The 17,860-nt window shown below is 40.0% G+C and overlaps 2 protein-coding genes across 10 annotated transcripts; one reads left to right on the top strand and one right to left on the bottom strand.

Moving 5' to 3' along the window:
- Positions 1-1,550: 1,550 nt before the first annotated feature.
- Positions 1,551-15,308, top strand: Tau (tau). Of its 7 annotated transcripts, XM_064129006.1 has the most exons (10): positions 1,595-1,880; positions 6,294-6,431; positions 6,936-8,319; positions 8,747-8,793; positions 9,127-9,295; positions 9,387-9,595; positions 9,810-9,995; positions 10,667-10,708; positions 11,501-11,668; positions 12,422-13,906. In XM_064129006.1, the coding sequence occupies exons 2-10, from the start codon at positions 6,375-6,377 to the stop codon at positions 12,500-12,502; spliced, it is 2,343 nt and encodes a 780-aa protein (XP_063985076.1). In that variant the 5' UTR covers positions 1,595-1,880; positions 6,294-6,374; the 3' UTR covers positions 12,503-13,906. The 7 variants fall into 7 exon arrangements, with proteins under 7 accessions (XP_063985067.1, XP_063985045.1, XP_063985056.1 ...); XM_064128997.1 differs by lacking the exons at positions 11,501-11,668; positions 12,422-13,906 and adding an exon at positions 14,595-15,308 and having other exon boundaries at positions 1,551-1,880; positions 9,390-9,595; XM_064128975.1 differs by lacking the exons at positions 11,501-11,668; positions 12,422-13,906 and adding an exon at positions 14,595-15,308 and having other exon boundaries at positions 1,559-1,880.
- A 119-nt stretch (positions 15,309-15,427) lies between these two features.
- Positions 15,428-17,844, bottom strand: LOC135166669 (cyclin-dependent kinase 2). Of its 3 annotated transcripts, XM_064129175.1 has the most exons (6): positions 17,582-17,716; positions 16,951-17,053; positions 16,661-16,871; positions 16,133-16,405; positions 15,848-16,051; positions 15,428-15,685 (listed from the first exon to the last, which is right to left on the bottom strand). In XM_064129175.1, the coding sequence occupies exons 2-6, from the start codon at positions 17,043-17,045 to the stop codon at positions 15,575-15,577; spliced, it is 894 nt and encodes a 297-aa protein (XP_063985245.1). In that variant the 5' UTR covers positions 17,046-17,053; positions 17,582-17,716; the 3' UTR covers positions 15,428-15,574. The 3 variants fall into 3 exon arrangements, with proteins under 3 accessions (XP_063985245.1, XP_063985234.1, XP_063985254.1); XM_064129164.1 differs by lacking the exon at positions 16,951-17,053 and having other exon boundaries at positions 17,582-17,844; XM_064129184.1 differs by lacking the exon at positions 17,582-17,716 and having other exon boundaries at positions 16,951-17,065.
- Between the last annotated feature and the right edge of the window lie 16 nt (positions 17,845-17,860).

Genomic DNA, 17,860 nt, shown 5'->3' with positions numbered 1-17,860 from the left:
GACGCCAGTTCTACATTCCAATGAAAGAATCCACTGTATTGCAAGAGTTTAATCTTCCATCGGCGGATGTAACTACTAACTTACGCCTCGGTAATCAGGCATTACGTTCACAGGCGCCTTAGGCTGTGATAAACCATCGATATGATTTCAAAAATTTTCAGAGATGACAGATACAGTGGAAAGAGAACCCATTAATAAGAAAAACGAAATAAAAAAGTTTTCAAAACCGATGGAAAAGTTCCTATTCATATAGTATTTCCCCTCTCTCATAGATTGTTTCGTTCAATAATATTTTATTAAGTTGAATAATATTGCTGCTTTAATCGACTGAGGTAGACATTTTTAAATAAATGCGATTAGATATTCATTTTTATGGATCATTAATATACAAAGAGTAGCGCTAGACCAACCAGAGGCTAATGGGATTATCCGAGAGGGAAAAATATATAAATTTCATCCCAGATACATGATACTGGAATATCTCGAGAAATAAAACGAACAATGGCCCTTTTGATACGGACACCCTCACCTACAGGGATCGAATTTCAGAAAGTGGCGATCTATAAGGCGCACTAATATTAAAAATTTAGGAAATAAATGGCATTTCTGAACTTTTCAGAGGCAAACATTCAATAATAAAAATACCCAGGCAAAAAAGCTTTCAGTTACAAATTACCATTTTCCGGAGGTATTTACTACATGATATATACGGAACAAAATACATGCGGGCGCGTAATCAAGCTAATGGAATTTGAAATAAACTGTTGGGAGGAGAACGAGAGTTAGGTGCATGTACAAAACAGTTAGCGTTCGTCTACCTTCGAAACGTGGACGGTCACCTTAATTAGTTGATAAAATTGCTAATAGCAGAGGAGGGAGGGGGGAACCCTTGGTTATAAAATCGGTAAAAATAGAAATGAAATAGACTTTCGAACGACCGGTTTTCGAATAAAAAATGGGAACAGACGGTGCATGCAAATTACTTGACCCCTTCGCGATAAATATCGTAGGAGATGTGAAGATTGCAGAAAATGAGGTGAAAATGTGAACTGGTCTAGAAGTGAAGGAATGACATCAACTTATATTTACTCAATATTTTTGTTTTTCTTTTTCTATTTTACGTAAATTTACCTAAAAGTTCTTGCTGCATCCGTATGGGGACCACGCCCAGATCACGATAAGACATTGTTGGTGATCTCACAGACCACTTGACATCTAACAAATGCTTATAAACCACACGCAAAAGTGTTTGTAAAATGTTTAAAACCCTTTCCCCTCAAAAATTTGACGTGATCAAATTTCGCAGGGTCTCTCTCCTGCTCGTACCTCCGGAATGTAAAAATAGATAAACAAAAATGTTCGTTCCACCACATCACCTGAAATTAAAACATTATTTTTACAATAAAAGAATATTGAATTTTGAAATGCCACAGAGTGACTTTTGTTATTCATCAAACAATTATTGATTGGAAATATCGCAACGATGAGAGAGAATTAAAAATCATAAAATTACGGTGTGCGCACAATGTGGGTTACGGGAGATTTACAAGTACGGTAAACCCAGCTAATACCCTTTGTCTCCATTATCTGTCGTCCAATGCTTGCCACTTGAGACCGATATCACCTGGCGTTGCTCGTTGAGCACTCCACCTAGGTGGCAGTTGTGTTGCGCCTTCTTACTCGCGCAGGAGCGAATACGCGTTCGCCGTCAGGACGAAAAAGCCTCACGTCAGTCCAAATTCAGTTGAGTTGAGTCCACTGTACTTGGAGCGTGTAGATAAGGGAGCTGTTTTCACTGTGTTAGTCTCGAGGGATTTCCAGTGAGTCCGAGAACCCTCAGCCAGGGTTTATTATCGAAAGTAACCGGGTCCGAGAGCCAGGTAAGCTTGCATGGTACCTTAATTGAAATGTCGGGGATTGTATTCATGGAGGACAGTGTCTGCGTAGAACTACAATTATTGGGATAACCAGAATGAACCCGCAGTTTGGGAATTGTTTGGGTAAAACCAGAGGGATCACCCTAATATCTGTACATCGCCGAAACATCCGGTTTCTAATTATCTCAGTTATTTAATTATCTTTAATTATCTATTAGTCTGAATTAAACGAATTGCAGATGCCAAATTTGTTATTTAAATTATGTAGGAAAAAAGTCACAGATATTTAACGTGACTGAAATGACAATTAGCAGAGAATTATTAATTACTGTGTCACAATTTAAAAAATTGGAATTTGATTTTTACTCTAATGATGCCCTTGTTAGCAAAAGGGAAGGGTGAAACACGGTCTCAAGGTCACTTGACCCACAACCTCTTGAACTTCAAATTCCCTTTAGTTCAGAGACTGTCCTCGCGTAAAAAAATCAGTAGAAACAGCTTCACAGGTCTGATCACATAAGCAAATATTCACTAGCACGCACCGTACCTCCCATGAATATTTACCCCAATCAGCCCAGCGTCCTGAGTTCGGTAACCCCATGATTGCTGGAACCGAATCAATCGTTTCGATCTCATGTCCGATTAATAGTGGAAATAGGTTAGTATCTGACGCCGCGAGCGCTTTTTACTCGTTTATGAATCATAAGGGATGGATTATCGCGTCATCAGCGTGTATAATTCACCATGTGCAATGGTGCACGCTTACCCTGAATGCCTCTCTCTTTTGATCGATAGTAACAGACAATCATCCAACATTCTACTACATCCCTGGTTATTTGTCATCATTAGGGATAGGGGGAGGGTAGTTTACGACGGGAAGCCGCACAAATTCATCCGATATTTTCACTTGCTAATTTAATTTACGTTGCTTTACTACAAGGTTGGACATTCCTCAATAAATATTTCACGCCAAGGTTAATTCTTTCATGCTTACCGTTAATTTTTGGGTTTTCACTTTGGTAAAATCAAAAATTTGTTATAACTAAAATTCATACTAATCGTAGAAGTTCCAATTTAGTGGTTTACGTTTGTTTAGTTATTTATTTATACATGTTCATGGCTCCGACCAACTTCTGATGGACCCTGGGCTAAACTGTGATTAAATCCTGAGTAAATCAGTGCCAAGCCCTGAGTGTATCATCATTAACCCTTCATTGAACCCGGACAGAAAACAAATTTGAGTCTTGAGCGGGTTTATATGTAGAATTGTGCAACATAACGAAATATAATGCTAAATGTTCATGATATTTCAGTAGATGATAGTCCTATGACATAAAAAAATGAAGGAAAATACTGAAGTAAGAAGAACAATTAATAAAAGCTCCAGTCGTTTGTAGGACAATACAATTATCCATTTGCAGTGTCTGTACACAAGTCAAAGAAAAATGGTTCTAGAATATTTCGAGTAATTTCGTCACGGCCATACTTTTCACTATCACAAGCTCGCCATCTCCATATGATTCACCTCGAGTTCTACATAATTTTCCCAGCAATCGGCGGACCTTGGGCGGCGTTGAAAATCGGTGGTTATCCCCGTGGGAATTTCGCCATTCTCACCCCCCACAGACGACCCTAAAAATATACTAGCATTATTCGAAAGTCATTCTGACATTATTCATGATGTGGACATTACCTGAATATTAAACTACCTAAATTTTTTTTTATTCCACCAATTTAACGTCTATAACGCCTGAACATGCGTGCCAACGTTGGTACCACGCACGAAATACATCGTCCTGATAAAATACATCTTGATGGGAATAAATTTAACCTTGAAGCATGAATGGTGGGGGATATACTGGCCAAAAGCAATGTCAAATGTCTCTCTATCAGTCTACACGAGTTTAATAATTAGGGACTGCAACGGTGTCCATTAATTTAATCTCATTGAATTGTGCATTAACATCTTAGAATTTGAGACAGGTTATTATTAAATAAATAACTAGCTTAATTATGGAAATAATTAGCTTCTTTGCATTTACAAACATTTTTACAAAAATCAGATAAAGGTCTGTCGTTAAATTCGTGCGCAAAAGGACGGTACAACCGGGGACAGAAATGAAATTTTTGCCACTAATTTTTGTTAATAGAGATAACTGATCAAGAATAAATAGTAAACACCTGTCCTATCGGTGCCGAATCAAACTGCCAGTGCCGGGTGCCGATCACGTGCAGCTTCGACGCACATGCACAATTCTGTAGATATAAAAATCCGTCGAACGTGTTTCGTGTCGTATTCCGGATCAATACTGCTAGTTTCACAGACGAGGCAGTCTGCCTGAGGAGTCCTCGCATTTCTCTACACGCGCAGACATCTTCCGAAAAAATCCGGAAAATTGGGTAAGTGACGCGCAGTCATGACCTTCCGCTTGTCACAGCCCACCTTGATTATTCCGATTGACCCATTCCGGTTCGTCGTTCCTCATAAACCGAGGGGATTCCCCGGTTTAAATCACATAACCCATGAACCTCTTCTGCCTCCCTCCGGGATTGGAAATGAATCGGTCCCGTGACCGATCACCATTTAAGGATTCAATCCGGAACGGGGCGGAGTGGATAAATCACGAGAGCGATCGGTAATGTACAACTTTGTGGTATAGCAACTGGAGGAAATGAGAGAGAGAGAGAGAGAGAGAGAGAGAGAGAGAGAGAGAGAGAGAGAGAGAGAGAGAGAGAGGGGCCGAGGCTGGGGGCTGACACGCGCACCGATGCATTCACCCCGGAGACTATTTAGCATAAGTCCTGAATCGGTTGAAAGGACATGGGAAAGATGACGAATCATTTGTTCATTAAACAAGAACTTAATGAGACCACTGACTGTTGACACGATTATTCCAGACTCTAAAAATTTACAGTCACTTTGTTCGACTGCGATCGCATATTTTATTTATTCATGTGTATGTACAACCCCTCGGGCCTATATATTTTGCACTTATCCGTGAGGTACCAATACTTTAGCCTAGTCTTCCTCCTGATTTTCCAAACGATCAGCTCTGTCTCTCGTGTCATCATCAATAAACCCGAATGACAATATATTTCTATATGCCGCAATAGTCTAAAACTAATTCAACAAAAATTATTTATATCAATCACGAAAGTTCGGAGAGACTATCATCAGCACAGTGTTTCTATCAAGGCTAATGTGCAAGGAAAACGTAAACGATCTTTTGCACATTGTACCTCGGGTAACGCGCAGGTATAATCGACGACTTCTAGTGCACCAGCCCTCCCATCGCGTGTCTTCATTCGTTTACCTACGTGCTTCCTACAGTCCCATCGACTCACACCGAGTCCTGAAAATTCTGCCCCACAATCTCACTACTTCAGGTGGAGAGAAAAAAAATTACTCCTTCATTCGACTTTCTTCTTCGACTCTGAATGATAGGTAAAACCCCAATTCCACTTGTACTTGTGGAGAAGGTGATAAACTTGCACGAATATATTCGACCGGTTCATCATCATCATCATCATCATTTGTCATTATTGATTGTGAATGTGAGTCTATTTTTACCCCCTCATAACGAGTCATGAGGATCAAATAAGGTATCATTTGATTCTTATCACAATTCTTCCTCGTGAAATGACAACGTTCTCTTAATTTTCTTTCTTGTATGTTTAAAACAAAATGACATTAGGCTCACGAACGTCTCGCCTCTCCTTAATCAAATTACAAAGTCTTCATAATGTCACGTTGAATCATGTTCACCTCATTCAACCCCCAGATGATGGACAATTAAAAACTCCGCCAGAACACCTAGTTAGAAACAACCCTAGTTTACAATTCAGCACAGCAATTTTAATTGGGACAATGTGAAAACCTTCACACTTAGATTGCAATGCATGTTTGAAAAGCCAGTTGGCTTGTACTGTATTAGACAGAGGGAGCTCTGCGTGCATACTATGAGTTTGCCCTCATTGTCGTACAACGTCGTCGTCTAAGCAACCGGTTATTGTTGTAGTTCAATTTCAGATAAAATCCACCTCCAAAGAAGTTCAAATAACTTCCCAACTGGTTCCTTTTTCAGGAACCGACGCCCACATTGACATCAGTTTATTTTTCCCATCAATGATCCATTGAAACGAACGTAAATTTATTAATTTTTTGGTTGTTGACCGCCAAATGGTGTCCACAAGTCCTTCATCGCTGATAGAAAGGATCAGCACGTAGTTAGATTCGTAGCTCTTTCTTGATGTATATCATCAGCAACAGCACTAGCTTCGATAATGATTACGTACTTAAAACCGCTGTTGATCTGGGTAATTTAGATCGCACATTGGGATAATAAACTAATGATCTGGATCGAAGGACAAACTGCTGATATATCCGGTAATACCTTCGTTGTTCGTGCGCAACAGGTTAACGGAGGAGACTGGTTCTGCTAGTTGAGATCAAGGGAAGAAGAATCAAAACATTTGACATTCATTTTGATAGAGAGAATGGATCAGACGCAGAGACCTGCTGATGATTTTGGCGCGGGAAGAGGAACTCCCACGGTAAGACATGAACGGGATGAGTCAGAATGATTCGGGGTTGAGTAATCACGTCGGGGGATATAAATAAAAAAAAAGTTGAACGTACTGGTAAATTTATGTAACAAAGTGCAGATTCCCTGATCGATACCCTAGCGCTGGTCTGGTCCGTGTCAGGTACCGTTGAGACGTTCTTTCGGGACATCACCGTTTTCACATTATCGGTAGATCGATGAGCCAGACGAGTTAGCTTGGTAACTTCCCCTTATTGTCTGCTGAATGTAATCGTTATTCACGAAGTTTCAAATATTAGTGTTTGTATTTGTCAAAGTAACGTTTTTATGGTTGAACTAGGGGTATTAAAATTTCGAAAGACATTGAACACGAATATCTGTTGATTTATGTGATCATTCCCATGTTGGCAGTCTTTGTCTCTTGTTGTTTGATTGTGAGGAAGCCTCGATATTGTCTATATCCACCAATGATCCGGATAAATGTGTCTATACCGGAGGAATATGAATTTTTCAGCTTGAAAAACAACCCCCGAATCTTCTGTCGGGCGTCCAGCCTCGCCCGCAGGGTCCCCCACCCCAACGATATCCGATAAATAACGGTTCAGCTGGGCCAAGGCTGGGAGGAGGTCAGCCACCACCTAGTTTGCCGCGTCTAGACAGTCGATCAACTTTGGGTGCGCCCACTGGCTCACCCACTCAGTTCCCCCGACCGCCATTTGGACCACCCCGTCCACCTGGCGCACCCCCAGGCCAGTTTCCCCGAGGCCCACCATCGCAAACCAATTCAGGACAGATTCGCTTTCCTCCGGGATCATCAGGGGCCCGAGGACCCTTTCCTCCTGGTCAACGACCGACTTTTACCAGTAATCAGGTGAGGCCGCAGAGACCCTCACTGGATCCTGGTGGTCCCGGTCAACCGAGGTTCCTTCCACCTGGGGCGGGTTTCCAGTTTAACCCTGACAATCGTCTGCCGACTCCCAGGATCACTTCGGAGACACCCGTCGCTAATCCTCAAGGGGGAAATCCTATTCCGACCCCTAGGGAGTCACCTGACGTTAAGTCATCAGTTCGTCTTCAACCGAAAATTAGGATGGAGACCAACGGTCCAAATCAGCTGACAAACCAGCAAAATGATAAGGAGAGCGTTGACTCGGTGACACCAAATAAAAGGCCCACATCTCAGACGAGACTCGCTGATGAAGATGATGATGATGATGTGGTGATGGATAATGAGAAGGACAGCAAGTCCCAGAAATCGGCTAGCAACGAGTCTCTCGTGGTTTCCCCTGGTGTCCAGAAGACCCCGACTCCTGAGCCGAGGACACCTACCAAGAATGAAATCAGTGCTACTCCTAGTCCTGCGTCATCGAAAGCACCCACACCGGCTCCGGAAGAGGAGCGATCAAAATCCCGATTGAGCGATAATATTAGGTCACCTGATGATGGTGAGAATGAGGAAATGAGTGAGAAGTCTAGACCAACAAGCGCCTTGTCCTCCAGATCGAGTGTAAAGTCTCCGACTAAATCAATTGGAAGGACTCTAGATTTGCCGTCACCTGGAGGGGGCAGATCTCCAGAGCTGAAGTCACCTGTTGTTGGTTTTGATAATGGAAGGCCTAGATCATTGACTGCACGGTCACGCTCTCCAGCATCGAGCCCGGGGGCATCATATTCACCGAAGACTCCGGGAACTCCCAAATCAGAGAAGAGGACGACTTTCATGGATGCGAAGGAAGGGAGTAAGACGGAGAGATCGAGGCCAGGAACGCCGGGGGTGAAAAGCAAACCTGGAACACCTGTGAGGAGCAAACCTGGGACACCTGTCAAGAGTCCAACCAGACCTCAGACTCCGAAGTCTGGGATGAAGCGGTCAACCTCTGCACGATCGATCAAATCAGGTTTTTCAATGATTCAGAGAAAAATAAATATTGTTAAATAAATAACTGCAATAAGTCACATTTCTTGGATAGTAATTCACTCTTGAAATGATCCTTTATAGCCTAGACTGTGAAATTATCCTCGATTTTTTTGTGATACCAGTCTGAAAATAACATTTTTCTAAATGGTTGCGAAAATGGGCCTTGCGCACTTGTACGATAGTACGCTACTAGAGACGTCAGAAAAAATTGGAGTTCGTAAGATAAAAAATTATGGCCTCGTCTGTCAAGTGTAGCATTATGACTCCTAAAGTTTCCATAAAATGTTACTATTTGCTGTAACAAAAGTACCAAGAATATCTGCTTGTAACTATTTCCATTCAAACGGTCTGGTATCCAGCATTTAATATTTGCCTTCCATTGTAATGAATTTTTATTATAATTACAGATGGAGGAAGTGACAGTGGCGCAAACCAGACAACGCCAAATGGCTCTGTAAGTTCTGATGCAAAGACTCTGATTATGAATTCATGGCTGTGATCAAAATTATAGATTAGTTGTAGTTACAACCCTTGAACGCTCGTAAAAATAAATGGATGGCATAAAAACGCCATTATCTCACAGGCCAATGGTTGTATAAGTCAACATCAGAGAAACTTTTCCGTCTTAAATTCCAAGATCTATAAAATAGTCTTCTGATGTTTTTTCTAAGTTCTCTTGCGCTTGTAATAGATCAGAATTTAGCAATGAGTGGAGTAGCAGACTTCTTAGTCTTCTAAATCTACCAATTGAAAAATTGGTTCATTCATATGTATGAATTGTCCATAGCCAACGACAAATGGTGTAGCAGTATCTCCCACCAAGAAGTTGCCAATAAAATCAAAGGAAGAAGAGAAGCCAAAAACCGCAGGCTCACCGATAAAATCATCCAGCAAATCCGTTAAATCTTTGCCAAGAACGCCGGAAGCTGGGTCTCCCTCCACCGCTGACAAAAAAAGTAAATAAATTCCATAATTTCCCGTTACCTTCCCCCAAAAAAATATTGAAAAAAAGAACGCAAAGTCATTGAACTGCACTTTGTGCTGCAGAAGCGCCCATGAACAAAGTTCAAGTTGGCGCAGCGCCATCGCCAAATTTGAAGACCATTCGTTCCAAGATCGGGTCGTTGGACAATGCAAGCTATAAGCCCGGTGGTGGCAAAGTCAAGATTGAAAATAGGAAACTAGATTTCAGCAAGGCGCAGCCCAAGATTGCAGCAAAAAATGACAAGTACATGCCTAGTGGTGGCGATAAAAAGGTAAAAAGTTTTGGAAAAAGTATTTTAGTAGAAAATTTCGTGGGCTGCGAAAACGGGTTTCTTTGGTTTTGGTATAAACTCAATAGTTTTTGATAGATTTGCAAAATATTCATAGCCCTATTTTTGGACTGCTGCATTTGCTAGTTACTTTCGTTGGATTACCTTCGATTTTACGACTTTTCTATTGACATCGACGTTTGCATGTTCTCTGCAGATACAACAAGTGAAACTTCAGTGGAATGCGAAACCCAAGGTCGGCTCTTTTGACAATGCAACTTACAGGCCAGGTGGTGGTGATAAAAAAATCGAAACAGTGAAGCTCGATTTTAAAGACAAGGCAAAGCCCAAAGTTGGATCTAAGGACAACGCTAAGCACATGCCTGGTGGTGGTGCAATTAAGGTATGAAGGGTGATTATTGCACCAGAGAGTGCAGATCACATTGATAATTTGTCAAATTTAATAGAGTTGGAGTTTTATCGATAAGTTAACGACTACCTCACGTTTTGCGGATGTTTTCAGCATGGCGATATTTTCGATACATGAATGATATTTTCGATTTCGTAGTGCCTTATACTTCAATAAGAATCCGGCAGAATCTACCCGAATAACAAATCTATCCAAATATTTTGTTTCGGAGTTTCATTACCGCAACTTCTATACACACCATACGTTTCGTGGATTCGTAATTGTTCTATATGTATTTATACACCTATATGAAGCAGTTTTATGCAGTAATGTGAAGGTCTCAATCAGCCCCTAGTTAGCTTCGTTAAGAGAAACGTTATCACTGCCACAATCAAACCCGATATTCCCGAAATTTTCCCTATTCTCCGCAAGTGGAGATTTGCATGAGGAATGCTGTTTCTCCCAGTGTTGAATCGACCCAAAAACCGCATAAACCGACTTGAAAACTTTACGTGAGAAACTTCTGATGGACGAACTGAAAAAAACTACAGACGATTTCGCAACAGAAACGATAATAAACACCGATTTTAACGAGCACAAAACCATCAATTACACAAGCATGAAAATTCAATAACAATATCATAATTATCATTTCCGGTATTCAGACATCACCGACCAATAAGTCACCATCGGAGTCGCAGTGTGAAGTAAGTATACCTCCAAAACTCGTTTTCTTCTACTTCCACGGAAAATAAAGAATCATGACAATTTATGATATCGACAGAATCCACTTCTTTCTTTTCCGTCCAAATAAATTGCAAATACTATCTATCACTTTGGCTTCAATTTCACGTATTAGTAAGTATGATAGTGAATAAAAGCTTCAAAATTATCGCATGACAGCACGTTTTCCGTGACCTTTTTGAATGCCTGAGCTTGATAGCCCATACTATTAATTAAAATTTTCCTCATTTCCACTTTCATTAAAATAAACTCGAAAACCAAACTTTTGACATGCTATTCAGATAGTCGTGCCCTTGCACACTCCTCCCTAATTTTCAACTATTTCATTTCTGAATGTAAATTCTTGTGTCTTAAATTATCACCAGGGAGTGGCGGAAGGGTGAAGCGGGAGAGATGTATGGGGCAACATGGATCGCTCTTCCTCCTCTATCTTCGTCTTCTATTTATCCATCTGAAGAAAAATATTCAGAAAAAATTACGGACCCCCTCCCGGAAGTCCGCTTACCGATAACGAAAGTGACCAAGAAAATTTAACTAACGGTGTCGTAATTTTTCATTTACAAAATCAAATAAAAACTATTAAACGCTCCATAAAAGATACATGGTGCCTATTGAATATTTCTCGGCGTTGGAAAATCCTATTCCGCTGCTCCCGAAAACAATTTTCGATAATTACATCACGAACGACCGAACAATCCAAGAAGACAATAATCACCTCGTCCATATCAGTCTGTAATTCCCAAATGTCACGATAGATTGAGACCCAGAAAATCGACATCAAGGCGGAGAGCAAGGTTGGATCCCTGTACAACGTCAAGCACAAACCCGGTGGTGGTGATAAGAAAATCTTCAATGATCGCGACTATCTCCGGCAGACAAGCTCGAATTCTAATATCGAAAGTTCCAATAGCAGCAGTGCCCAGGTACGAATGAAGGCCTGAGTTCCCCTGATTATCATCAATTACTTCGTCAAAGTACAACAGGATTGTCGTCGTCGATAAATGCTCAATATTTACTATTCTTTATTATCCCTCATTTGCTCTTCTGAGTTCTTCTCTTCCACGGGAAATTTCATTTACAATTACTTTATTAGCCTCTTTATTCTCATTTGCACGCTGATTACACCTTAACACCAGTCACCTATCATCTCTGATGCTGTTCACACTGCTATTAATTTTTCTGCAATTTATTTAACGCAATTTAAACCCGACGAACGATAAATCAACCTGACAGTTTTTAGGGAATCAGAGGGAAGATTGTTCCTTCGGGAATTTGAACGATGATTTTTGTGGAAATCATTTTACTTTGATATTGATAAAGCAAATCAATCGAATGCTACTTTCATTCACCGTCATTCGTGTCGAGAACGGGTGATTATGGCTGAGTGTCTCATGACATGGATTCGTGAGAAACTAAATTTATAATGGATATGGGAAGTGTTCTTGCGAGATGTATCCTTAGAAATGACTGCCTTCATCATTTCGCGTTAAAAATAATCGAGATTAAAAATAATATACATAATGATGGCGGTTGCTCTCTGGCAAGTCCTCAAAGAAGTTCAATTTACATAAATAAATTTACCAGAAATTTCCCAAACAAATAAAGTAATTACAAGACGAAAACTACTCATTCTCGAGATAACTCGACGGAAAAACAATAATGTTATTTTGTCACAGAGTCCAGTACGGTTCAACTCATTCACCGATGGGAAGAATGGTCTGCTAACATCGTACGAGAATCTCAGCCAGGAAAGCTAAATTCTCCTCCCCCCCCCCACCCGCTTTGAAGTGCCCGCTTTTTGAGCAAAGAGTCCTTGCGTTTTACATGAAATAATAAACAAAACATGATAATTACGATGAAGCCAGAAGGATGCCTCGACTATGACAAGAGGTTCACAATTTAATAATGATCCTGCCAGACGGATCGTAATCACCACCATCGCCATCACGTCATCGCACTAACGCATTTTAGGCAGTTTTATTTCCTTGGAATTTAATCAATCACTAGAGGACCTTTCGATCCTGGTGGGAGACAAATGTTACAATGAAGTGTATTGTGATAAACTATCCAAACATATATAATCATAGAGAGCATACTAACTGGGTAATTTCATCAGCAAATATGTAAGACGTGTGCAGTAGAAGATTTTTTAAATGTTTTCACTCTAAACGATCTGCGTTATTTGATGTACATAGAGATATCCGATGAATGATTATTTTTCTTTTGAGGGGTGCGTGAGTCTTCAGAAGGGCTGATCACTCCTCAATATAAAAAATATTCGTACAGATTTGAACATCACCTCAATTTAACAGAAAAATTGGCGATAGAATCCTATTCTCGTGTTAAATGATTCTATGATTTGAAATTTAGCTCGAAAATCGCGTCATATCAATTTGCAGGAGTGACTTGCCGGTTCTGATTCGATTGACACTCATTCCATTGATATTTCAGAAAGAAATGCAGCGTACGTGCATTACTATAGTTCGTGTAGATATTGTGCATTGAGAGTTATCAAAAGAGAAATGATAACCAACTAGAGCAGCTGCTCACATTTAAACAAGTGATAACACGAGGGTGAGAGTGGAAGTTATGGGGTTTCTAAGGGTTAGGAAGGTCAAATGAAGGGCATTAGAGTCATGGGAACCAAATAAGGGTCAACTATGAGAGGTTCGACCGATGATCGAGCGAATTTCAACTGATTCGACAGCAAAATTGTACCTCTTTTGCGTCATAAAAGGGTATAACAATTTTTAACAGTCACTCTTCACGAACTAGTTGAAGAATAACATTAATTTCCAGTGGCCCACATGTACACACATTCTCCCTAGATGTTAAATTTTGAATTATTAAAATCCACAAACATACACATTTTATCGCTTGATGGGTTTCGATTAGACTGGAGAATAATCAAACACGTCATAACATGCGTTTATTGAAGACTAATAATATTTAATGATAGAGATATCACGACTGTGTCTACACGAGTTTATCGTATCCATTAAACGTAATAAATAAATATTGGAGAGTAATTATACGTAATAGAGCTATAACACGAAATCAACAGAGTAATGACAAGTGTAATTGCCATCAACATGTATTCTGTCGTTAAACATTACTTAGGGATTAATTAATTACAATAATATTTTTGTTTCTAAATTTAACATCTGCACTTATTATTCATGCACCCTGTGATTATCATCTTTGGGATTTTTCTCGTCAGAATTTTAATTATTTTTGAGTGTAGAGTTTTGTAGATGATTACAGCCAGAGTATCCAGGATATTGTGCACAGCGTTTCTACACCTTCACGTTGAATTACAAGCCGATTTTTTGCTATTGAGCATGTTTGAGTGGGAGAGTGACTTTGGAAGATTGATTTTCAGGTACAAATGTGTGTTTGGGTTTTTTGAATGCATCGCATTTAAAATTTTCTTTATTTCTCATGCACTTTTCTTTTGCAATGAGGGAATGGGGGTTGTAGAATTCAAGGACTCATAATTTATTGCGTCCTGTTTCATTCTTTATACTGAAACAATCCCAAAATTCTTAGAAAGTTCAGAAATTATTCTCAAAAATATCTGTAAGAAAATAATTGAATACTGGTTCACTCCTTTTTTTATATCGTTTCTCTGTCTCTTCTAAAATTTTCTGAACACATTACCATCTGAAAATCAATTTTAAACCAAGAAATCCCGCACTCGAACATTTTCAAATCACCAACAGCATCACGCTAGTGACGAGATTTTGAATTCAAAAGGTCAGTCCGCACAGTACTTTCTCTGAACGCAAAACCTCCTACAAGAGTTGAAATAAATTCCGAAATTTACGTGAATTTTCCTGATAATTGCAGTCAGAGAACGGATCAGAAGAGCCGAACCCCCCGCCCTCAACACCAACGAGAACTCGTCCATCATCAGCAGTATCCCCTGTGACACCGCGAGCTCTGATCTCCAGCCTTCAGGCCAGGTCTCCAGACCTGTCAAACCCCAAGAGAGCCCCCACCCCCGGACCAGGCGTCATCGAGAAACAAGAATTACTGACTACAAGAGCCAAAACCCCTCCGCAGTCTCCAGTTCCTCCAGTTCGCTCAATTCCTCCTAGTAACTTGGACTCCAAGTCTCCAGACCTGTTGAATCCCAAGAGCTCTCCCACCCCAGCCCCAGAAGTCACCGAGAAACAAGAATTTTCGACCCCAAGAGCTAAGACCCCTCAGCAGTCTCCAGTTCACTCAATACCTCCTAGTAGCTCAGACTCCAGGTCTCCAGGTCTGTCGAACCCTAAGGGAATCCCCATCTCAGCCCCAAGAGCTACTGAAAACGAAGCATCATTGACCCCACCAGCTCAAACCCCTCAACAGTCCCCAGTATCTTCAAGGCCCCCTAGTAACTTAGATTCTAAGTCATCGGGGAGCTCTAAGAGTTCGTCTTCAGGAGTCCACCTCCCTCAATTACCGAATCTGTTAGCTCCAAACGTATCGTTCCCACACACTACGGATCCTCCAGAGATCAAACTTCCAAAACTAGTCGAGACTTCAAGCTTATCCACTCGCACGAATTCGGCATAATTTGGATACAAAATCGTTCGATTTCAACTAGTATAACTCATCGACTTTTCTCCTCACGTCAATAAAACAGATAGACTTAAGGAGATAATTTATAGGAATAATAACGTAAAGATCGAAGATTGGTTCGCAGATATGATTTCATTACTTCGCATTCCTAACTTTTGGTATAAAAAATAATCTTAACATTGGTAATCGTAACTGATACGGAAGGTAAATCGTTCTGATGTGGAACTAAATACTTAACGAAACGCTGAACCGAAGGGCTTTCAGTCTTTCTTTGGCAGTATAGGGGGCACTAACTTGACGTTGTTGAAGTACGGATGATTGAGGGCTTTCATCGCGGATATTCTTTCACTCGGATCATACGTCAAGAGTTTCTGAAATATACAATATAGCCATAAGTAAATTATCTTAGTCTGTTGGTAATCTTTTCAATCGTTTAATTTAAAGAATTATTTCAATAGCTCAAAACAAAGAAATTTCAATAAAAATTTTAATAAAAAAAGTACTTGTCTCAAAAAAATAAGCAAATAACGAACCGAGAAAAGGTCTTTGGCATCATTTTCAAAATTAGGGACCACTTCGTCAAGATTCCTGGGATCCCACTGTGGGAACATTGATTTATAGTCAGGAAGTTGAGAGACACCTGGCCATATCTCCTCATCTGGAGTTCCAAGTGTCCTAAAGATCCTGAAGAGTTGATCGATCTCAGAGTCTCCAGGGAATAGTGCTCGTTTGGTAGCCTTGATGAAATAAATAAATTAATTACATAACTTCGAAATAAAAAGTCTCAAAAAATTGATGGTATTTTAATTTCTCATCACCATCTCTGCAAAGATGCATCCAAGACTCCAGATGTCCACAGCGTAAGAATACAGCTTAGTTCCGAGAAGTATCTCAGGGGCTCTGTACCAAAGGGTGACAACTTCGTGTGTGTACATCCTCATGGGTACTCCAAATGCTCTGGCCAGTCCAAAATCAGCGAGTTTTATGTGTCCCTCAGCGTCAATCAGCAAATTCTGAGGCTTCAAGTCTCTGTGGAGAATTAAATGGAGATGGCAGAAGGATATTGCATCCAGCAGCTGGTGAAGATAACTCTGGAGAAAAGAAAAATAAATTCGGGGAGAAAATTAGGAAGAATGACACTTGTATTACTTTGCTCTTATCTAGAGGTTGAATTATGAAAAAATAGTAGATTTAATTTCATACAGACAATATATTTGCGGATGATTTCTACTTCCGAGGAACATCACAAAATTATTCTTTCCAGAGGTAAAAACTTCCAGCTGTAAAATCCTTGAGAATTTGTTTTGATTCACTGAGGTCTATTTTTGATTTTCGAACTTTCGTACCTGAACAAGAGAATTCCAGTGCTCTTGATTCACCGTACAGGTTTTTGCCCAGTCCAGGAACTTCTTAAGATCCTGTTGAAGGTACTCAAAAACAAGGTAAAGGTCCTTATCCCCGTTGACTACGTCAAAGAGTTGTACAATGTTGGGATGCGTCAATTGTTTCAGAAGTGATATCTCCCGTATTGCTGTGGAGGGCACTCCTTCAGCTTCTCTGTGATCCATTATATAAGATAAATTGCACGACCTTCCTCACTTTCAAAAATATTTTGTCATATATCAGGCACACAAACCCTTTTATTTCCATTAGAAGCAGCAGTGATGGAGAATTAAATGAAGAGACAATGGAAATTGATGAGTTAATATTCAAGAGGAATGGGCAACCCATTTGCGTTTCTACAATTCAGTCTGAATGTCAATTTTGAATTAAAAAAAAAATAGAGTATGGTGGGGCAAACTGGCCACTTCCTAATTTTTCTTGATTCTAGTCAACACTAATAACGAAAAAATATCCCATCCAAACGAGAAATTATGTCATCAACAGCGAAATCACATACAAATGAAAATAACCAATGTAATTAACTTTACCTGTCAACTTTTGACATTCAATGTCATGCAATTAATCTCCTTTTCATTTAGTCCAAAGAAAAACCACCAAAATCACAAAAAATGCAATGAAATAGAACTGACAATTGTTGATATGATTAACCATCAACTGTTGACATTGTTATCGTAAATTTGACCTCATGTTCGCGAAATTTATTATACAATAAAAGTTCCCATGAGCAAAAATAAATTAAATTGTTAGCAAATCCGAGACTGCATGCATGAAATAGTAAAAGAAAACTTTATAATCCCAAATAAGTTCATGCAAAACCCCGAAGCTCATGACAATAATTAAAAAAAAACAATGTATCCACTCACGTCTCGAGTCGAATCCTCTTCAACGCCACAAGTTTACCTGTGAGTTTGTCCCTGGCTTTGTAAACAACTCCGTAAGTCCCCTCCCCAATCTTCTCGATTTTGAAGAAATTGTCCATCATATTTGCTCCAAACTAGTCAACAAGTGTCAAACCAGAAATAAATATTCTCCACGTGCTTGTCAACCAAACTCCCATGCAATTCCAACCGAGCCAGCGGCCATTGAACCGCAAATCAAGGTTAACAACGTATTTCTCGTGCGTCAATCTACTCTCCGCGTCC

The sequence above is a fragment of the Diachasmimorpha longicaudata genome, chromosome 1 (genome assembly GCF_034640455.1).
Source record: "Diachasmimorpha longicaudata isolate KC_UGA_2023 chromosome 1, iyDiaLong2, whole genome shotgun sequence".
In the NCBI taxonomy this organism is placed as follows: domain Eukaryota; kingdom Metazoa; phylum Arthropoda; class Insecta; order Hymenoptera; family Braconidae; genus Diachasmimorpha; species Diachasmimorpha longicaudata.
Note: the sequence above shows the minus strand (reverse complement) of the source record. Positions and strands in the feature narration are given on the sequence as shown.